This window comes from Taudactylus pleione, unplaced genomic scaffold (assembly GCF_031769625.1).
Source record: "Taudactylus pleione unplaced genomic scaffold, aTauple2 ptg000602l, whole genome shotgun sequence".
Taxonomy (NCBI): domain Eukaryota; kingdom Metazoa; phylum Chordata; class Amphibia; order Anura; family Myobatrachidae; genus Taudactylus; species Taudactylus pleione.
The window spans coordinates 3,671,477-3,695,149 of record NW_028285004.1 but is presented as its reverse complement, the minus strand read 5'-3'; the positions used below and the strand labels follow the sequence as shown (position 1 = coordinate 3,695,149).

The window sequence follows — 23,673 nt, the reverse complement described above, 5'->3', positions numbered from 1 at the left end:
CACTCCAGTGGTTTTGTGTTTTACAGGGGTTGATTTTACAGCCTAAGCCTCTTAGTATAAGGGCTCCATGATATGTGGAATAAAGTCAGATTTTTAACCAAGTAATATAGCAGTATCTAGCTTACTTAACCCGGGACTTTCACCGTAGCTGCGTCATTGTCAGCAAGTTACCGTATCACGTTTCTGGGAAAAGTGACACCGGCATCGATTATATTTGTTGTTAGCAGCTGTTTGGTTATGCCTGCGCTGCATTCAATCTATTTAAGGCATCTTTTGTTATCATTCCTTGCCTAAGCAGGTACTAGTTCTGAGAATTTAGTTTGTAAACTTATTTTCTCTCATGCTGGACTTTGCCTACCCACTCTGTTTTTTCCATCCCTTTACCTCTACCATCTCCAAATCTGACCTTTTGCTTTTAAATTGTATTATCCTGCTTTCTTAAGCTGGGTACACACTATATGATGTATTGTACAATATATCGTTCTGACGCTGATTGGAACGATACATCACAAACATCGTATAGTGAGTACGCCCGATCCTATGTTCACGTCACTCGTTCATTGCATCGTCCCATCTGCTGTTCTGCACGTCAGATGGGTGGATGCAATGAACGAGACTGTGCTGTTACATGCAGCTTGTAACGATACATTGCATCATCGTACACCGGATCGTGCAGTGTGCATGGAGCGTTACCTTTTAGTGTCTGACCTTGGCAAGTTTGTTTATATATCCAGAGAGCAGAATAGCTAGACAGGACACAGATCTAGATAGATTATATTAGTCCTTATCTATGCCTGGTGGACCTTACTCCTATCTGCTATGCATGTCCTTGAGTCAAAGCCCTATAAAAGTTTCACCCGGCAATAGGGTCCTAATGCCACAGTAGCAGTCCCTCTGAGAAGCACCCATAGCAGGTGCACAGGTGTAGTCATTACTCACTGACACATTTGAAGATCCACAGGTAGAGCTAATTATTTTACTTGTGTTCTGTGCAGGGGCGTAGAGAGCCCGGCGGGCCCAGGTGAAGGGAGCGTGGCTAATCGCGGGAGGCGTAGCCACGTCCCCTTGAGCTTAAAAAACAAACACACTTGCAGCGCCCCTCAGCCTGGCGCAGTGTAATCACTCCCCCCCCCCCACCACAGGCATAGAAGACTGCTGCGGCTGCTGATCATCAGCAGTTGCGAGCAGTATCCCTCTTCAGTGGGCTGCTGTGTGGGTGGGAGGAATGAGGAAGTGTGAGGGGGGGAAGCAACGTCTGGCCCCTCTAGCAAGCCTGGACCTGGGTAAATAGTATTCCCCCCTCCTCCTCTCGGCGCCTCTGTTTCTGTGAAGAGACCTGGAAAACATGCACTGTTTGGGGTCCTGAGGGGATGCAGTTTATTTACCGGCGTCTGGAATGCCAGATGTCAGAATCCCAAAGCTGGAAGCCCGACTCTGTACTAAACATAGGCGTCTAAATACCGGCGCCTATCTTTAGCCAGACTCCGAAATCTCGACGCCCAACATCCCGAACAAAGGTAAGTGGGGACTGTTAGCCACTGGGGGGGAGGGTTCGTTTTAGGCACCCCCCCGGTGAGGGGTAGGGTCAGGCTAGGGGAAGTTGGGGGTTAGGGATAGGCGCCACTGGGTGGAAGTTTCTGGTTAGGCACCCCCCCCCCCCCCCAGGAGAGTTAGGTTTAGGGCGCGGGAAAGGGGGGGGGGGGGGGGGGTTAGGGTTAGGCACCACTAAGGGGAGGGTTGGGATACTTACCAGCCCAAGTCGTGATCCTGACGACTCGGGCTTCCAGCATCCGTATTTAGTCCGCCGGCAATACATCCAGCGGCTTTACATACTGATTCCATCCTGAGGACCAAATTTGAGAACCTGTGCCATATAGTATTAATAGCCAAGCAAGCTCCTTTTTGTTGAAGACTGATTCACCCTTGTAAACAATTATACTGAATTTGTGTTTTCATTTTGCCATCCCTTTAAAGCTTCTTTCCACATTTCTGCTGCTGCTTAACTCCTGCATGACACTTAGGTGACCGCACTGCGGGTTAGTACGCTGTTAAATTTTGCCTCTTTGTTCCTGGAATAATTGGAGATTATCAGGAGTATTCAATATGGGAGCGAAAACTCATTATCGCAGGTTTTAGTTTTACACCGTATTCAATTTCAAAGACTTTTCGCAGGTTCGAAAAGTCTTTGATAAAAAACGGGGATAACTTTTCACCATTGAATAGGTGTCGAAAAAAAGTGCAGAATTGGGGTTTAGGGGTGCAGGCTTATAAAAAAAATAGCCTGCACCCCTGGGAATGACATTTAAAAAAGAACTGTCAAAAAAGTAAAAAAAAAAAAAAAATAGGAACACCCCAAAAAATTGATAAAAAAATTGGGGTGCAAAAAAAAAAAAAAATGGGAAAAAATTGTTAAACAATAGGGAAATAGGTTCAGGGCTATTCTGCAAGTATGCAGCAGGTGTTTTCTAGAATAGATTTATAGCGGCAGGTGCACAATTGCAGAATTTTTAAAAACTTACTTTAGGGACATCAAAATATGCTAGTACCCATTTTCATGTACCCCAAATTTGATGGGACCACTTAAAAAAACGAAAAAAATTATATTGAATTCCCCTCTTAGTTTTAAGAACTTATTTTGAGAAGAACTTTGTGAACATCTCACAGTCAAGGTGAACTATGAACATTTACAGTGTTCCCAGAAAATGTTTCCAGCCGGGTGGCATCAAGAAGTAGCCGGGTGGGGGCCTTTGCAATAATAACATTTTTTAAACCCTAACCTTTATAATGTTTTAAACTTGATATACATTTTATATATTAATTATCCTCTTCTTATTAGAGGCCCAGTAGTCTGATTATGAAAAACTGCAAACTCTGTAGGATCTGGTCCTTTTTATACAGTTCCCAGTTACTGTCCCCAATTGCAGGCTCCCAAAGTGCCGGCTGGTAGGCTGTTTCTTGCCGGGTGGTGCACCCGCAAAAAACAGCCTGGGGAGAACACTGATTTACCTATGCAAATGGATGTGCTTACTGCCTTTTTTTAACAATTTAGATTTTCACATCAGGCAGTACATCCGCTAGCTGCGAAAATATGCTAATGAATGCAATTGCACGGCAACCTCAGCACTAAACCATCATGTGACGTCCATCACTGTATAAAGCCGCCCACTTCCCATGACATGCAAAGTCAGTGGTCACATGGAGTAACATCGGAACCATTCGCACAGTTGTGGGTGACCTGACCCTACTTCATAAACTGCTAAACTTCCTGTTACCATCTAGACCTCTGCCAGCATATACAATCGCAGGGGCTTAATTATGCACCCCCCTGTAATGACTTTCCAATGCACAGGCATGCCTGCATTCTGCAACCACCCCTTCTCTCCACCCCTAAACAGTCATTTCATGTCAATCATTATGCTGTTGGACTGTGTGCACACTGCGATCGCTTGCCGATCGCAGAGGTCGCTTCGCGCACTGTGATCCATACACATGCGCAAAGAACAACAAACATCGACCGGCTGTGTGCGATCCAAGCTGAATAAGGCCCGAAGTTCAGTCAAGGCACCACGCTATAGCAGTTTCTGCTTATGGTGTTCCCATCCTTTTAACCACTTTAACTGACAAATTGTTTTTCTAAAAACTGCTCAGAAATTGTTGGTTTTTTTCGATGAGTAAATTTGGCGAAGAACATCTATTTCAACTTATCCAAAATGATTTCATTAAAAGAAAAAAAAAAGATTTTTTACAAATATAAAAAAAAAAATAAAATTTTTTTTTTTTTTTTTGGAACATCTGAAATACCACCATCGGAACATTGGAAACATTGTGACCATTGCGACTTTCCATTTCACAGCGGCTTCAGACACTAAGTACATATTGGGGGGGGGGAGGTTAATTTACATTTTCCCAGCAGCTGCTAATCTCTGCAGCCACTGGGTGGGTTGTCCGGCTGTGCTGACCGAGCCTAATATGTCCCACTTCTTGACAGGTGCCATTTTAACGAGAATCAATGTTATTAACTTCACTTGTCAGTGGCTTTAATGTTATGGCTGATCAGTGTGTGTACATATATATATATGTGCAGTCATGACCTTATATTAAGGCTGAATTGAAAAAAACTGCATTCTTCCAGAGAACTCCCGAGAGGGGCATGGTGTTTAAGGGACTACACCTCAAAAGCTATTGGAGTTACTGAGCTGAAATTTGGCATAGATGGTAGAACTGTTGCACAGTGCTGCATGCCATATTTCAGGGCAAAATAATAAAAATTGAGGAGTTGGGAACAATCTAAAGTTCCAACTGTCAGTTTTTTCTGACACTCTCAGTTAGGACCACTTTTGTGCTGTTCTCTATGGGGGATTTTTGGGAAGGTATAAATCAGGGTACAGGGCGATTTTAGGCTTGGGGCTTGTTTTATTAGGTAGCTATTGTTCCAGGGTAGGTGCTTTTGGGGTTCTGGTAATTGAGAAAGTTAGTATTTTTAAACTATAATTGTGTCATTATACAGATAAAAAGCTTTAATTTGTGGAGCAGTCTCAGTAGGTGCCTCCCAGCAGGGGGTGTATTCAAAGTGGCTTCACTTGGGTGCACCAAGATGGCTGTCCTTTGCAGGTGTAAGCGGCGGTGGGACTCAGGGGAGGGGGGGGGAGGAAGCAGGCGTTATATGCGGCCGGGACACGGGAAACGTTGCGGCGGTACGGGCTGCAGGACCTGGGGGAGTTAGAGGTGGTGGTGCCGGTGGCAGGACCTGGGAAGGTAGTGGGCGTTAGTGGCAGACAGATGCAGGCTCGGATCAGGAAGATCCGTGATGCCTGCATCTGCGTATTAAAACACAGAAGCACGGACAGGATCAGTGAAATCCGTCTGTCCTTCTTTGTTTAAAGAAAAAAATGTAAAGCCTGTGTAAAAAAGCAAAAAACAAAACGTGTGGTTTCCCCCCCTAAAAGAACAACCAGCCCCGGGCTTTGGAGACCAAGTACGGATTGTGCTAAATACAGGGGACAAATTACGTAGGTATGAAGCATAACCAGCCCCGGGCTTTTTAGAACCAATCCTGTTTGCCAAAAATAAGGGGACAAACTACGTAGGGGTCCCCTGTATTAAGCGCAACCAGCACTTGGCTCTGAGCGGGTCCTGGTTCTAGAAATACAGGTGAAAAAATGTGTAGGGTCCTCCTGTATTATCCAGAACCAGCACCGGACTTTTTCTAGCGGGGGGCTAATGCCGAGCCCTTTCACTGGTTCCCCCAGCTAAAGCATCACCACTGACCGCTAGTCAGCCCAGGCTGGGGAGCTGGGGAACCCCCTCATAAAGGGGTCCCCCTCTCCAGGGCACCGGCACCCCTGGGTGGTGGGTGTCGGGTTGATTGTGTAGTGTGGTGCATTTGTTGATAGTTAATATGTTTGTCTTTTGCTGTGGAACTGCAGGACCCAGCAAGGCTCCCCCACATGCTGGTATTTGGAGAACCACACGCACCAGCATACGGGGGATTACGGGCCCGCTGGTACCTGTAGTTCCACACCAAAATATATATTAAAATAAACACAAAACACACACACACTGTAGAAAGTAAAATTTTATTAAAACATACATGCACACACTATCTCACATACTCGCCTAGTATCCCTGAAGCCATCAAGTAGGAATCCATAGGATACCTGTAATAAAAAATCCATACTTTCCTCCTATGCGTAGATCACATCCTTTTCGTTCCATGTAGGCAGGGCTTGGCAAAAAAAAATCTGCAAATACTCGGACCCACCAACTTACTTCCCTGAATGACGGCTTCGCAGCGTGATTTTACTACAGAAATCCAAGTGCGGAGAGCTCATTGGCTGAGAGAGGCGAGCCTTCTGCCTTTCAACCAATGAACTGTTCTCACCATTGACTTTAATGGTGAGAACCGCAAAAGTAACTTAAGGTTACTTCTGTGCCAATTTAAAAAATGGAGCCTCCGTGCCATTTTTGATATGTAAAGATAGCCGTCGCAAGCCAATCACGGCTCACGACATCATCACCTCGCCCCCTCGGCTGGCTTATATAAGCCAGCGCGAGGCAGCGGCATGGCAGTCCGATGGCAGGGAAGCAGCAGAGAAGAGCTGCTGAAGAAAGAAGATGCTGGGGAAGTCCTGGGGGAGGTGGCAGCCATGTAAAAGAGCTTAAAGGCTGCCGCCCCCAGGTGAAGGTGCAGGAAAAAAATTATTAAAACAATCAGTGTTCTTGTTTTATTTTAATATTTCTTTTACAGGGGTACTATAGGTACCAGCGGGCCCTTACTCCCCTGCTTGCTGGTACTTGTGGTTCTCCAAGTGCAGGCATGCAGGGGATGCTTGCTGGGACCTGTCGTCCTACTGCAAAAGACAGTATTTCTACTTCAGGGTCCATAGGGTATCCACAGGATACCTTGGGGTATAGGTGTGACGTCAGTCGCAGGGCACAAAAGAGTTAAGCTTTCAGCCTCCCAGGATGCACTAGGTCCCCCTCCTATACCCCGCCCCCGGGCCAAGGCACCTCAGTTTAGTTTGGTGCCCGGCCGGAGTCGGGTGCACCTGTTGGAGTGGGGGCTAGAAGAGCCCCTGAAGCTTTTTCTTCATGCAGCTGTGGCTGCACATCTGGATGGACAGTCAGTCCTGACGTCCATGCTGTCTTCCCTACACCCCGCCGGTACCAGAACGCCGGTACTGATCCGGGGATGCTGGTGGGCGTCTGGGGTCACAGCTAGCGGTGACCCCAGATGCTCCGGACCATGGCCGGATTCAAGGGGGACAGAGGTAAGCAGCGGGGTCCCGCGGTGGGTCCCCGCTGATCACATGGTCCTAAGTCCCCAGGCAGGGGGCTCCCTGGGGACTGGCTGCAGCGTGGAGCCAGGCGACCAACCTGCGCTTCCACTACCCCCTGGGACAGCGGACCGCAGCAGAGCGGTAGCGCTGCGGCGTCCCAGGGGTTAAATGCATGCCAGGGGAGCGCGCCTTCCCTGTCTCACAGCCGGCGCCTCCCCCGCTGCACACAGCCCTCTCTGCATGCTGCCGACTGGTCCTGTGGCAGCGCTCCTCCCCCAGGCCAGCCTCCTCTCTGCTCCTCGGCGGCCATCTTCTCCAGAACGCATGGTGAACGCTGCTGGAAGCGCTGGACGGAAGCATCGTGGTCTGGGTCCCCCCGCATACCTCTCCTCCGCTGTGGCTCAGGTCTGTGTATGCAGCGCTGTGTCCTACCAGGCCCTGTGTCTGTGTAGTTGAGTAATCAGCGCTGTTAGTGCAGGAATTGTTATTTCTCTGCATTGTATGTGACTGTGCTAGCGCTGCTGCCTGTAACTTTTCTTCTCTAAACTGTCAGCTTTATTACTGTCCCTGTTCTTCTGCCAAAGCCCTTGCGGTGCGGTGCTGCAGGGTGGTCTCTCGCCTATTTAATACTTAATTGGTGAGAGAGGTCACATACGTGGTGCCATCATGTCTGAAAGTGATTTTCCCCTCCGGCTACAGTGTACCACGTGCAAAGTACCGTTAGCGGAGGGGGAGGGTAGCGCGGAGGGCCTTTGCCGGCAGTGTTTGTCCATGATTCGGCCACCTACATCAACGAGGCGGCTCTAGACATTAGTACTCTGGTGTCTAGAATTTCTTCAGCAGCGGTAGCTGCTCGTCGCACCTTGTGGCTGCGATCCTGGAAGGCGGACGCAGATTCCAAGAAAGGTCTGGAAGCGTTGCCGTTTACCGGAGAAGTTCTCTTCGGTCCGGATCTGGATAAGATTGTGGCCACTCTGGCGGCAGCCAAATCTGCTTGTCTCCCGTCGGCCGCTGCTCCTTCTGGTTCGGGACCATCGTCCTTTCGGTCATCTAGGGCCCAGGGCAGGCCCAAACCACAGTCGTTTCCTCGACAGGCTGGCCCTAAGAAATCGGTCAAGCCCCGGAAGCAGGCATGGAGTACCAGACGTCCGGCCCCCAAGCCAGATGACAAGCCTGTGGCCTGACGGTCCGGGCCTCCCTTTGGGGGATCCCAGGGTGGGAGGCCGCCTGCTACAGTTCGCCCAGTGTTGGTCGACCACTACGACAGACACTTGGGTTCTGGAGGTGGTTTCCCACGGATACGCCCTCTCCTTCCGGCACAGACCCCCGGCTCGCTTCTTCACCACGGGTCTCCCATCAGACCGGAACAAGGCTACGGAGCTGCGGAAGGTATTGCACACTATGCTCCAGGCTGGAGTTATAGTGGCGGTTCCATTCTCCCAGAGGGGCCAGGGTTTCTATTCAAATCTATTTTTGGTACAGAAACCCAATGGGTCATATCGTCCGATTCTCAACCTCAAAGCACTCAACAAGTCTTTGCGGGTCCCGAAGTTTCGGATGGAGACCCTACGGTCCATCATTCTGGCGCTGGAACCTGGGGACTACTTGGTGTCATTGGACATACAGGACGCTTACCTGCATGTCCCTATTCTTTGGCGCCATCAACAGTTCCTCAGGTTTGCAATTCGCAGCGACCACTTCCAGTTTCGGGCGTTACCTTTTGGCCTGGCAACAGCACCACGTGTTTTCACCAAGGTGATGGCGGTCATGGCGGCTTCTCTGCGGCTGCAGGGAGTCCGCATGTTGCCGTATTTGGACGACCTGTTATTGGTGGCAGGATCTCCAGAGCTCCTGTTACGCCACTTGGACCTGACCATTGCACTGCTGCAACGGCACGGCTGGCTAATCAACTGGCAGAAGTCCACTCTAATCCCGTCTCGGAGGATTCTGCATCTTGGAGCCTTATTGGACTCGGGACAGCAAAGGATCTTCGTGACGGAGGACAAGATCTCTGCTTTACAGTCAAGGGTGCGCAGTTGCCTGCACAGCCGCCGGGTGTCCTTACACTCGGCGATGAGGTTACTGGGCTCCATGGTGTCGGTGTTCGACATGGTGGAATACGCCCAGTTTCACTCCAGACCTCTGCAGCACCTGATCCTGTCCAAGTGGAACGGGCTGACTCAGTCTTTGAAGTCCCAGACGATTGTGCTCACCCAGGAGGTTCGCCTGTCCCTTGCGTGGTGGTTACAGACGACCCACCTCAACAAGGGACGTCCGTTCTGGGTTCCAAATTGGGTCCTGTTGACAACGGACGCCAGTCTTCGGGGCTGGGGAGCAGTTTCGGGTCCACACTTGTTCCAGGGCAGGTGGACGCCGACAGAAGCGGAGCTTCCAATAAATATCTTGGAACTCCGTGCTGTCTTCAATGCTCTCCAGCAGGCACAGCGGTTTCTCCAGGGTCGCCCGGTGCAGGTCCAGTCGGACAACGCTACCACCGTGGCCTACATAAACAGGCAAGGAGGAACTCGCAGTCGGGCGGCTCTCGTAGAGGTCTCTCGGATCCTGGTTTGGGCGGAGCGCAATCTTCCGGCCATATCAGCGGTCTTCATCCCGGGAGTGCTAAATTGGGAGGCGGACTTTCTAAGTCGCCAGGACGTTCATCCGGGGGAATGGTCCCTGCACCCGGACGTTTTTCAACTACTGGTGGACAGGTGGGGTCTTCCAGAAATCGACCTCATGGCGTCCCGGCACAACAACAAGTTGCCGGTGTACGGGTCTCGCACAAGAGACGAAGGGGCGTCTCTGGTGGATGCTCTGTCCGTCCGGTGGACGTTCCGGTTCGCATACCTGTTCCCTCCGGTCTCCCTTCTTCCACGGGTAATCCGGAAATTCAAACAGGAAGGAGGGACGCTCCTGTTGATAGCTCCCGCGTGGCCCAGACGGCACTGGTTCTCAGACCTTCAGGGTCTGTCCGTGGACATTCCTCTGCGGTTGCCGCTACGACCGGACCTTCTGTCTCAGGGTCCTTGCCTTCACCCGGACCTGACTCGGCTGTCTTTGACGGCGTGGCTGTTGAGACGGCCATGCTGAGGTCCCGGGGGTTTTCCAGCTCTGTGGTGCGTACCATGTTACGAGCTCGGAAACCGTCTTCCGCGAGGATATACCATCGCATGTGGCATACGTTCTTCCAGTGGTGTCGACCGAGAGGTTATGCACCGCGGGAGTTTCGTCTGTCTCGGATTCTCGCCTTCCTGCAAGCGGGACTAGATCATGGGCTTCGCCTTGCTTCTTTGAAGGTACAGGTTTCGGCCCTATCTGTCTGGTTTCACCGTAGGATTGCTACAATCCCGGATGTGCGCACCTTTATGCAGGGTGTTCTCCGCATTCAGCCGCCCTTTGTTCCACCTGTGGCGCCTTGGGATTTGGCTGTGGTCCTGAGGGCTCTCCAAGGACCGCCGTTTGAACCACTGGGCTCAGTGGATCTTAAATGGCTAACAGCTAAGACTGTTTTCCTTCTGGCCATTGCTTCGGCCAGACGTGTTTCTGAGTTAGGGGCTCTTTCTTGTAGACCCCCTTTCTTGGTTTTTTATGGGAACAGGGCAGTGCTCCGCACTCGGCCCGAGTTTCTTCCCAAAGTTGTTTCCCAGTTTCATGTTAACGAGGAAATAGTTGTTCCGGCCTTTAACTCACCGGGTCTTTCCGTGGGTGAGGCCTCTTTGGATGTTGTGCGGGCCTTAAGGACTTATGTTGACCGCACTTCTTCGTTTAGGAAGTCGGACGCTTTGTTTGTCCTCTATGGCTTCCGTAAAAAGGGTTGGCCTGCTTCAAAGCAAACTTTGGCAGCCTGGGTCCATATGGCTATTTCTGAAGCTTATCTTCATGAAGGCCTACCGGTCCCTCCTTCTCTGAAGGCTCATTCCACTAGGTCTGTGGGTCCTTCGTGGGCAGCTCGACGTGGTGCCTCGGCAGTTCAGATCTGCAAGGCTGCTACGTGGTCTTCTGTCCATACCTTCGTGAGGTATTACAGGTTTGACACCTTCGCCTCTCAGGATGCTTCCTTCGGGCGGCGGATTCTCCTTTCTGCACAGGAGCGTCCCCACCCTTAAAGGATACTGCTTTGGGACATCCCCAAGGTATCCTGTGGATACCCTATGGACCCTGAAGTAGAAAATATGAGATATGGTAAGAACTTACCCTTGTTATCTCTATTTCTACGAAGTCCATAGGGTTCCACAGGACTCCCGCCCTGTCGCACCTGTGCTGCAGATGGGCTTTGCTCTGGTCACCGGTTTTCCGTCTCCCTCTGGTGAGAATGTGATTCTTGTATGTGTCCAGATCTTTGTTCTCTCTCTTCCTTCTCCTCCTCCGGCCTATGGCTTGGTAACTAACTGAGGTGCCTTGGCCCGGGGGCGGGGTATAGGAGGGGGACCTAGTGCATCCTGGGAGGCTGAAAGCTTAACTCTTTGGTGCCCTGCGACTGACGTCACACCTATACCCCAAGGTATCCTGTGGAACCCTATGGACTTCGTAGAAATAGAGGATAACAAGGGTAAGTTCTTACCATATCTCATATTTTTATCTTTCATACACCACACCACACTACACTATCAACCCAGCACCCACCGGCCAGGGGTGCTGGGGATAGCATAGAGCTATCAGTCCCAACTCCCCAGGGATACCCGACCTGGGCTGACTAGCAGTCAGGGATGATGCTTCGGCTGGGGGACCCGGTGAATGGGCTCCCTGGCTGTGGCATTACCCCCCCCCCCCCACTAGAAAAAGTTTGGTTGTGGAATTTACTGGGGAACACTACACATTTTCTCCCCTGTATTTCCAGAACCAGGACCGACTCAGAGCCCAGTGCTGGGTTGTGCTTAATACAGGGGATCCCTACGTCGTTTTTCCCTTGTATTTTGGCAACCAGGACTGGTTATGAAAAGCCCGGTGCTGATTGTGCCTCATACGGGGGACCCCTACGTTGTTTGTCACCTGTATTTAGCACAACCAGTACTGGGTCCCCAGAGCTGGTTGTTCCTTTGTGGGAGGTTTATATATACTTTTATTCATTTTTTAACACATATGCATGGACAGATCTCACTGATCTGTCCGTGCATCTGTGTCTTATTGATTTTTCTTTTTTTTTCTTTCAGATACAAGCCACATGAATCACACTGATCCGTGCATACATCTCTGAATTATTTATTTTACACAGATGCCTGCATCACGGATCTCACTGATGGTTAATAAATTATAAAGAAGCAATGACATTCCATAGACAAAAAAAACCTTACGGTTTCACATGTCCCATTAAGGCTTCTTAGACATGATCTGAAATTTCACTAAACTTTCTGTCACTCAAACTTAAAAAAAGCAGTGAAATTCTGATCATTAAAGCTGACGCTTTTATGGACTTGTTCCTTGCGCAATACAGATATTGTATGCCATCACACCCTGTGGTTGACCGCAGATTCAGCACTATCACAGTGAGATTGCCGTCACTCACAAAATGGTGGAGCTGCTAATTCACAGACTGCATGTGTGTATTCCAATGAGCACACAATTCTGTGAATTAGCAGCTCCACCATTTTGTGTTTGCATATTATTATTCAATTGGACAAGCACCCAGGCAAGTATTTTGAATTGTGGAAGTGGCGATCATTGGACATCTATCTACCTACTAAAAGTATAAGAATGTTGTGTCTGTCTGTCCGTTCCAAGTTGGTGCAAAAACTACTGAACCGATTTTCATGGAAAGTACATCATTTCAAAGTGGAAACTCCTAGAAATAACCTTTCATCTCGATCCGTAAAATTAAAACTGACCGTTAACCGAAAAAAAAAAAATGACATCAATGCGTGGCCAGTTAGGGGGGGGGGGAGAGAGGTGCTTTGGATAGGTTAGGCTACATGGCAGTCTGTGCACAGGGCACACAGTAACATTGGTGTGAGTGCTATGTATCTATCTAATCCTATCAAGTAAATTCTAAATGCAAATTTTTACTCCGGCCTCATCAACATACGGTATGATTTAATATGAACGATAACGATATCATTCACTGATGAATCGTTCATATCGTTCATTTTTATGCAGCCATCAAACGTCCAACGATGCCTGTTCCCGCATGGATGATAATGACAGCTATGGTCGTCCGTACATACAGGCCAACATGGACGATTTCATCACGATTTGCATGTTAAGAGATGTGGCAGGATGACTTCACTGAAATCTATCTATCATAGATATCTTTCAGTGTGTACACCCAATATAGTTTGTCCTGCACTACAGAAAAGTTCAAGGGAAATCGTTTAGCGATATCGTTGGTTGTGCAGATAGTACCGTGTGTACCCAGCTTTAGAGCATCTCTTGATGCGTCCACAAATTTACAGTCCATCTTAATTTTGCAACAATAAGTTTACACTTAAATGTAAGCTGGAGAAGTGCAGCCTTTTCTTGACACACTATTATTACACTGTTCTGTTTCTCAGGTTACGCAGGGTCCCAGCAGCTTTCCATCGGTTTCTGATTGTTTACCTTAATTAGCATCCGATGAACCCACATTTTTGAAGCTTGTCATTACCAGGTCTTGGACGTAACATGTTTGTTACATTAGAACCTCTCCAATGGGGTCATTATAACCACATTTGTAGACAGTACATTTTTCAGCAAAAATGTTACAATATATATGGGGTACCAGCTAAAAATACTTGAACCCTACATGATAATAGAAATTCAGAGGTATTAGTTGCATACATTTGCAAATATATGATTAAGCGCCGGGCCAGCGTCAAGGCTCCTCTACACCAGCTTCCCTAACATTCAGGGGTTCACGACTGAGGCGCAGGGCGCCCCAAAAGAATCCAGCCAAGGACCATCCCCAGGGCATCACACGAAAAAGGGAAAGAAGGTGATAGTGAAGTGTAAAGTATAGATGTGTCAAGATAATCAATAAGTGTTAATATAATAAGAAAGAATTAAAATTACATAAATAATAAACAAACAAATAGAAAGGTGAAGAAAAAGTATCTATGTGAATTAAGTGGTGATGCCCTGAAAAAGGCCCAGCCAGAGCAACTCCGGGGGCACCACGCCCAAATGCTCACCCCAAAATAATTAATGCTATCTAATAGTACCTGCGCCTCAGACTTGAATGTGGTGCCCGTCCCCATTAGCAACCTGCAGCAGCCTCAAAAGTGTAAGTACGTATATGCAGCTATGTGTATACTATGTATGTGTTAGTGTGTACATATCTGTTAATATGTATATATGTGTATGTTAGTGTACGTAGATGTGTATGTGATAGTGTGTATGTGTTTAGTGTTTGATTGATATATATATCAATCTAGAGAACTCCCTTCCCCAGAAAATCCTGAGTTTGCCCTTGCCCCGGGATTTGGTGCTGAGGGAGTGAGCAGGTGGCTGTGGGGGCTGGGGGGTAACTTCCTGCGGCTGCTGAGGACAGTGAAGAGTGGTGGGCAGGCGGCCACAAGGGAGTAATACCGTTTGGCAAACAATAGTGGGAAGGGGGAGGTGAGGATGGGCCAGCTGCTACTACTGCTTTAAGCTATCTACCCTTACCCCCTCAATACCCCCAGCACTGCCTGCCTCGAAACTCCTCCTAGCCCCCAGTACTGCCCCAGTTGCTATCTACTCTTGCCTCCTCCCACCCTACCCCCCGTTCTGCCTTAACCTATCCCTCTCCTTGCCCCCCAGTACTGCACCAGCTGCTATCTACCTTTACCCCCCTACCCCCAGCACTACCTGCCACTAGCCCCCTCCTTGCCCCCCAGCACTGTCCCAACTGCTGACTACCCTTATTCCCCTCTATCCCCAGCTCTACCCCAACTTCTCCCTGTTTTTACCCCCAGCTCTACAACAACTGCTGCATGCCCCCAGCACTGTCCCTACTGCTGCCTGCCTTCACATCCCATAATATGTGATGGGACCCAGAAACCTTGGAGTAGGACCCCAATTTTCAAAGTGAGGGGTCCCTGAGACCCACATTTTTTTTTCGGTCAGCGCGATCACTGGTGTAATGGTTAGCATTATTGCCATACAGCACTGGTGTCTTGGGTTTGATTCCCACTGTGGAGTTTGTATATTCTCCCTATACTTGCGTGGGTTCCTCCCAAAATCCCCAAAAGTACTGGTACTGTAGACTGCTGGCAAACTTAACACTAGTGTTTATGTATGTTCATGTACATGTAGTAGAGAATATAGTTTGGAAGCTCCACTGGGGCAGGGACTGATGTGAATGGTCAAATAGTCTCTGTACAGTACTGCGAAATATGTGTGCTTATATAAGTAACTGATAATACAAATATATGTGCTACTATGGACTTATTTAACAATTAAGATCTTTTTACACATCTTGGGTGAGTTTCCCTGAATTTTTTCATGGTTTTCTTGTTTTTAATCTGCAAATTTGTATTAATTCTAAAATAGACTAATCTGCTTTGTCCAACACAATTTGAATATCTCTGTACATGCTCCATGGGCTTAAAGAGAATATTTTTTTTTACATAAAACAATATTAGCAGGTCGTTTTCACTTATCTTGTGGGGTGCCCAATTATTTCTCAGTTCTGACACAACATGAACCTCCTCAAACATATAAGCAATGTTCATGTCTCTACTTTGACCCACTTGTAATATAAAACTGCTTGGTAAATAGAGTATGCATGCAATGCTGAAAGTATAGAAGAAGCCACAGTTGCTTAACTTCTATCATGTTATGTGATGCCAAAGGTTATGTGTAGTTCTCAGCCACTACTAGGGTAATATGATCAGGAGTTATGAATATGGCAGTGTAAGGATTTAGCGACCTCTTGTGGAGAGACTCGAGAACAAAGGAGTACTTTTGTTGATTGAATCTTAAAAATGGAAGGAAGCTGATTAGACTTCATTCAAAAATTCTACTCTTAAAACCTGTGAAAGCAGATGGGCTGTGTTTGCCAAAGTGGATTTAGCCACATAAAGATGTGTCCTTATACATCTTAATGTAGTGCTAAAAAGACCCTCCCGGCACGCCAGGTCCTGTGAGAATCTGCTAGCTCTGGGTGTCTTTATTTGCGTATTTTTTTTCCAGAAGTGCGCCTATTGCAATACGGTACGACTTGGATGTACCAGCAGACGTTTGGGTTCATATACAGACTCTGGTGCACACAGATATTTAAGTGTCGCATATCAAATTAATCAGCACAGTCTGCTGGTGCATCCTAGTCGCATCGCAATAAATGCATTTGCGTAAAGACACCCGATGCTAGCAGGGTAGCACGGGACCTGCTGGCTCACTCACGCCAGGCAAGTCACGCTGCATGGGCGTATTGAGGCTACATGTTTGAGGATACACTTACATATATATAGATAGATAAGGTAGATATATCAATGATGATATCAAGCAAGGGCACTCACCAGACTTGTCACAGGAAAGTTCATTTTTATATTCCATCTTATCATAAATGGTCCCAGATAGACAGGCATGATTTCGACGTTTTGGACCTTGAAATATGCCTTTCTCAAGAATTGCGATCCAAGCACATGTTAGTATTTACAGCATCCTCAGCAGAACGGCAGCAGCCCATACACCCCACCGAGTCCCTGCATATATACTCGTCACATGCTGCAACATTGAAATCAACCATAAAACATGGTAAAGTAATCCACCTCTAGAGCTACCAAAAGCGCATATCACTAAAATCCACCCCAGAGAAAAGGACACACTCACTTACCAGAAGATGTTATCCCTTATTACATGCGTGTGTATCGGAGACGCTGCATTGCCGGCGCCACTCTGACATCATGCGTCATGGCATGTGAATCTTCTGCACTCGCCAATGCGTTCCACCTGTCGAGCGCAAGCAAGAAAGCAATAGAGACCGGAAGGCTGTGGTTGCTAAGTAGTCTTATACAACAGTAACCCGGGTGCTAATCACATATAGACAACACCCAACATAGTAATATAGACCATTAGGTAAAACCCTGCACTATATCTACAGACTAATAGTGGGATAAACAATATTGGGCGGACATATGCAGAGACCCGGTAAAGACACATGACACTAGTGCAACACGTGATAAAGGACCAAAATCGTCATAATAATACAAGTACAAAATACATACTACAACATATAAGTGTATTCAATATTCCCTAAAATGATCAAATATTCAAAGGTATACACTTGATGTGTTCTCCAGTAGGTAAATCCAAACATGCAATATCAAGATGAAAATGCAGCGATATAATTCCACTCTATTGGTGGACACTGCCAACAGGTTAAGAAAAACCATACATGCTAAATGTCCAACTGGAGACCATCAGAATCACATTACCAGACTGAGATGCACAAGGGGGGGGCAAAAGAAACTACCACCTTTACTGCTTGAAGCACCAAAACAGGCACAAAACATACAGTGAATCATAATAACCAAAAAACAAAAGAAACAATTAGACAAACAAGAAAATAATGATCAAACAAATCAAAACCATAAGTAAAAGAAGAAAAAAAACAAAACATGTATTCTAAATAAAATAATAAAAATATAAACATTATAAATAATAATAGTAATAATGCTGATAATCTAAATACTAACTGTAAAAAAATTAAATATGTAAAAAATGACCAGACATTGAAAAATATAATAAAACGCACCCTCAGAAAAATCTAAAACTATATAAAAGTTAAAAAAAATATCAAACGAGAGAAAAAATAGCACAAAAATATTTCATATATAAGCAGGCTGATATCTTCAATGAAGAAACACTGATAACGAATTTAACTCGTTCAGTCCACTTAGAGCGACCGTATCCAGGCAATTGATCCCTATGCTCGCTAATGTAGTTTCCTTACTCTGTCGCCTCCACGTATTGGCGGAGGTTCCCAGTCGATGATCTTGCATCTTAGAGAGGCCATCTGATATCCTTTTTCCAAAAAATGCCTGGCTACCGGTTTATCAGGCGATTCTGTAGGGCTGACCTGATACTGGCCCGATGGTTTGCCATCCGTTCCCGAAAGCACCGAGTGGTGAGACCCACATAATATAATCCACATGGACATATTAGGATATAAATAACATGGTCCATTAGACAATGTAAGTGAAATTTTAATCTTGATTACTTTCCCAGAATGTGGATGGGGAAAGGAACGTCCAGGATCCATGCTTCGACATGTGACTGTTACAAGTTGCGGTCACGACTAGCTCCTCTCCAGCAATTTACCTCCTTCCGGCATTATTGTTCCAGTCCGGACACCGCAGGGTGTCACGTGTTTTCCACAACACGGCATGATTGGTTCCTTCTCATTTGTGCACGCTGGTCTTTTGCCGCCTCGCCGACTATAGCGTTCTTTGTGGATTTCTCGGCTCTGCTGCGTGATCAGCATTCTTCTTGTTCCAGTAAACAGTGAACCCTGTTTCTCTGGCTCTCCAGACACTCCATCAGCTTGCAAGCTGCTACAGGCTCTCTAGCAGCTCCATCGGCCCTCCAGCCATTCAATTAGCTTAAAAGCTACTACGGGCTCCCTAGCCGCTCTATCAGCCCTCCGGCCACACCATCGGCTCTCAAAGCCACATCGCTGGCTCTCGAGCCGCACCATTAGTTCTCCAACTTGTAGTTTCGGCCCTCCAGCCATATCACCGGCTCACAAGCCGCACCATCAGTTCTCCAACTAGTTAACGGCTCTAAGTCACACCATCGGCTCTCAAGCAGCACCATCAGTTCTCCAACTAGTAGTACCGGTTCTAAGCCACATCATCAGCTCTCAGGCCACACCATCAGTTCTCCAACTTGTACTATCGGCTCTAAGCCGCACCATCGGTTCTCAAACCGCACCGCCAGCTCTCCAAGTTGTACTACCGGCTTTAGCCGTACCACTGACTATCTTACTGGTATCCAGAATCTCATGCTATTCTGTAGTTCCCATAGGTAATTTGTGTAAGCACTACTACTCCGAGTATGAGTCCAGGCAGCCACTTAAGTAGCGGTGAACGTTTCTAGTTCTAAGGGAACAGCGGGTGGCAGAAGAGCTCGCTAGCCTGGGTTCTAGGAAGTTTACACAGAGCAGCCTAGGGAATTGTAACAGTATCCAATTTCTGCAACTTATACATCCTGGCTTCTGTTGGTTCCTTGCTGAGGTACAGGAGACCTGATGGTCTGAGGAGTAACCCCTCTTACATGCCAACATAGGCGGAGAAGAATCCTTCAATCTGAAAGTGTAATCTGTTAAAACCAACGGCCGTCTCTGACATAACGTGTTCTTGGTGACAGTAGCCATATAGTCAAATCTGGTAGGGAAAATCATCCACTTTTGCCATCCTCTTAGGCGATGGTAACGGTCCAGTTGTTGTATCAAACTTTTTTTTGCATCTTCAAGGCATTTATGTACCACTTTTTTAGAGTACCCCGGTTCCAAGAATCTCTGCGTCATCTCCGCCAGGCTAGTCTCAGCAATAGATGAGTCCGAGTTTTCGCCTAATATTTGAAGAAACTGTGATGGAAACTGTGGGCGTGGAGGATCGTTTTCCTGTCTGTTTCCATCGATTTTTTTTTTTTTTTTTTGTGTGATTGTAATGTCCAAAAAATGGATCACATGCGGATCAAAGTGTCAACCATAGTAAAAAATATATCCATGGGCCCCTTCCATAGCAAACAAATATTGTCAATAAAACGTCTGAAAAAGACAATATTTTCACCAAACCTCGGATAGATGTTAATATTTTTGTATGCTGTCATGTAAAGATTGGCGTATGACAGTGCCAGGTTGGAGACCATCGTGGTCCCGAACCGCTGGAGGTAATATGTGTTGTCATAGAGAAAATATATTATTGGTGAGAACAAATTTGGCCAATTCAATCATGAAATCAAAGGGTGGTCTATTAGGTGGTTGGGATACTAGGGCTTCACGTAATGCCGCTAGGCCTGCACTGTGAGGCATAATAGTGTACAGTGAGCCGACGTCCATGGTTGCTAATAGTACATCTTCCCCAAGTGTCCCAAGTTGCTCCAGAAAATCTTTTATGTCCCTGATGTGACTGGGACTCATGTTCACTAGTGGTTGCAGTATGTTATCCACAAAAATTGCAAGTGGTTGCAAAATAGACCCTCTTGCTGAGATTATGGGCGTCCCTGGTGGCTTATCAATGGTCTTGTGAACTTTGGGTAATGTGTACAGAATGGGGCAGACAGGGTGTTCAACGAAGCAAAATGCGTTTTGTCCTGCTGGTCACCCCTGAGGAAGTCCAGGAGGACTAAACGAGTTGGGTCCACTATACCAGCCTCTCCTACGTGACTATATGTAGATAAGCACTTTTTTCTTTTCTTATTAATGTATTTTTTGTTCCTGTATTCCATACCCCCTTTGTTATGTTACAATAAATCCCATTTGGAAAATTGCCACTGACGAGTCATTTTCTGCTTAGGCTTTAAGCTTATAACTTACATATATGAAAGGTGCTGCGGTTACTAAAGAATACTTGAGGAGCGATCAGGAACTTTTGATTACATGCTGTATTTCAAGTGCTATCTGGTACACATTATTTTATTAATAGCGCCATATAACTGATGTACTGCACTATATGTTCTTTCCCATCTGGCTCTGACCGAGCCCCCCCACTTAAGGTTCGCTCATCAGCAGAATCGCGGGAACATCTTATCCATCAACCGTGTGGAATTTCAGATAAACCAAAAAGATTTTTATTTGGTATGCACATTCATTTTATAGCATGTGTACCTTATCTAATTTACTACACTATCAGGCGCATGTTCTTTCCAACCCCCTTTTACATATATCTTTCAAATGTCCTGACTGACTCATCTACACCCAGCCCAAACCCCTGGACCTAAGAACATGAAAATCGGGATAGTGAATATTATACTGTAATGTACACTCCGCACGCTACTAGGACCGTAATATTGAACATGACTTGTGTGGGTATAACATACATTGACTGACAAGTGGCTGTGGCTAATATATATAACCGATATATGGGGGGGGGGGGGGGGGGACAGAGAGCATTAGTCGATGTAGGACAGTAAAGGCATTGGTGGCTGGGAGAGGTGCTTGGCAAGTATAACTTGAATTCTACATTTTTAAATAATCACTTAAGGTGTTTTGAATAGTTAATTTTAAGGCTTGTAAGTGTTCTACTTCTATAAATATGCAATACTTAAAAGTATTAGGATCATACAGTCTCTGTGATTATCAAACAGCTTAAAAAAAGATGCAGTTTAATCTCATATAACCAGTTGCTGGTAACATTGTAAAAATAAGTTTCATGCCTGACACAAATCGCTGTGAAAGGGGGCGTTCCTGCCAATTTATATATAAAGAACCAGAAAGTTATTGACTGATGGTAACTTTAGCATTATGATTTTTATACCTCATTAAAATAATTAAATTAACAATTTATGTTTAGCGATAGTAATATTATTAATATGTTTTTTTATGCCTCATTTTATTTTCTATCTGCAGGTGCCAAAAGTATTTGTTAATGGAACCTGCATTGGAGGTGGAACTGAAACCCGAAAACTAAATCAAGAGGGCAAGTTGCTTCAATTGGTCCAACAGTGTAACATCACAGCTGACATTAGAACCTGACAGTTTACAATTAGACCAAGGATCTTGTTGAAGTCTGTATCATGGTTGTTACAAATTTATCTAAAAACTATCACACCTTACAGTGCAGTTATACTTGATATCTGGCTGTCCCAATTTCTAGTCTGTTTGATAAAAAAAAACAAAAAAAAAACTGTTAATGGGATAGTATGTTTGGTTTAATGGAGAGAGAATGTATTTATTCTAAAACTACCTTTTTTGGATCGGAATCTGTAAATCTAAATATCTGTAGAGGCTATTGAGCAGTATGAATTTTTTTTTAAATAGTTAATGTCTCTAATTGTCCATAGCAACACTTTCATCCTTAGCTCCAACCTGTACTGTATAATAAGGTTGTTTATCTAAAGCTGAGTACACACTATACAATAAATATTAGTCAGATACATAGTCTGCGCCAAATTGGAATGACCATTGTACAGTGTGCATTCTAAAAACCACCTAATTCACTTTTACGATGATTTGGGTAGTTGCATCTTCCCACCGAATATGCACATCAGATGGGACTATACCGCGGACAATGCGGTATAGTTACATTAGACATGTAACGATATATATCACACCATCTTACAGCATATCGTGCAGTGTGTATGGCGATGTGATATATTGTTCATCTTATTGCTGGGTCACCTGGTCGTCCAGGTGTGTATCCAGCTTTAATCTTTTCTATACACGAGGGCTGATTGAAAAGTAAGAATCAGATGACTCCACAGGATCTGAACACAAAGTTGCGTCCTTCACATTCAATACATTTTTGCAGCGTTTCAACAACGATTCAAAGAAGTCCAGTAGTCTCTTTTGTGACATCACTTTTAGTGTTGCAGCTGTGGCATTTTGCACTTCATCATCTGTTGAGAACTCATTTCCACACAATTGTATTTTCAGGTTTTGGAATGCTCAGATATCACAGGGCGCTAAGTCAGGGCTATATGAAGGGTGTTCCAGTGCTGTCCCATTAATTTGAGTCAGTGCTGCCAATGCAACAGCCGCAACATGTGGTCGGGCATTGTCTTGGAGCAAAAACCACTGTTTCTAAAGCAAATGTGGTCTTTTCTTCCTCATGGCTCCACGCAAATGGGTTTTCAGGATGTTTGCATAGTAGTCACCATTGTCTGTCCACGGGGAATCCATTCCTGTAGGATCATACTGTGCGCATCAAAGAACAGCAGAAGCATGACTTTACACGCTGAAGGAATTGCACAGAATTTCTTTGGGCTAAGGTGAATGTGTGTTTCCATACACTGGGCTGTTGTTTGGGGATGTAGTCAACATCCCGGCGTGCAGGATGCCGACGGTCTAAAAACTGGCGCCGGAATCCCGACAGCAGTATCCCGACCGTCGGCATCCTGAAGTTAAGTATTGGGGATTATGTTCAGAGTTAGGCACTAAGGGGTTGGGTTTAGGGTGTGGGGTGGGGGAAGTGGTTTAGGCAGTAGGGGGATTTTGTTCAGGCACGAGGGAGGGTTATGGGAGGGGTAGAGGTTAGCTTTAGGGTTAGGGTACCTAACGGGTGTCAGGATTCTGACTGTTGGGATGCCGCTGTCGGTATTCTGATCGGTGGCATCCCGACCGCCGGGATCCCATACCCAACCCATAATGACGAATCCACAATTAGTCCACGTCACAATCGATGTCAGGAAATCGGGTATGCTGTCCGACATTCGAATGGTGTTCCTGCACGATTCAACTTGTCGCATCTGCTCTTCTGTGAGATTTCTGGGTACACACCTGGCACACATGTGATGCATTTTCAGTTCCTTTGTCACAATATGCTGAACCCGTTTAAATGAGATGCTAAGTGAAGCTGAAAGTTCGGTTAACCTGTCACTTTGCAACATCTCCGCAGCTTTGGCACTGTTGACATCTGTAACCACGATGGATGGTTTCCCAGAACACTCTTTGAACTGCTTCCACTACCGAAATACTGCAACACGGCTAATTGTTTCTCCACCATATGCTTGCCGTAACATTTCATGAGTTCCATTTCCGCTTTTTCCAAGTGTAAATTCAATCACACATCTCTGACATAATCTCACAGACACATCTTCCTCATCCACCATGACGAAATGTACAAAGATCTTCCACTCGCTGTGACCAAAGAAGACTACGGCAGTCCAACCGCAGGTTCAGACACATCAATGTATGAGCTTCACAATAACCAGCGTTGCCACGTCTACCTATGGGACAGAAAAACCGAGGCAGTCTCATTACTTTTCAATCAGCCCTCGTATATAAATCCTACTAAAAAGTTTGTTCTGTCATAATCCAGAAATATGCTTCTGGTATCCC

At 46.2% G+C, this 23,673-nt stretch overlaps 1 protein-coding gene across 3 annotated transcripts in view; it reads left to right on the top strand.

Moving 5' to 3' along the window:
* The window catches only part of GLRX2 (glutaredoxin 2), a 45,955-nt gene extending 23,180 nt beyond the window's left edge, over positions 1-22,775 (top strand). For 2 of the 3 annotated variants that reach the window (XM_088453886.1, XM_088453885.1), the window contains one exon: positions 21,244-22,775. In XM_088453886.1, coding sequence (XP_088310012.1) covers positions 21,244-21,369 — 126 coding nt within the window. In that variant the 3' untranslated portion in view covers positions 21,370-22,775. The remainder of the gene's footprint in view (positions 1-21,243) is intronic. The other variant, XR_015871945.1, reaches the window with a different exon arrangement.
* Positions 22,776-23,673: the final 898 nt, after the last annotated feature.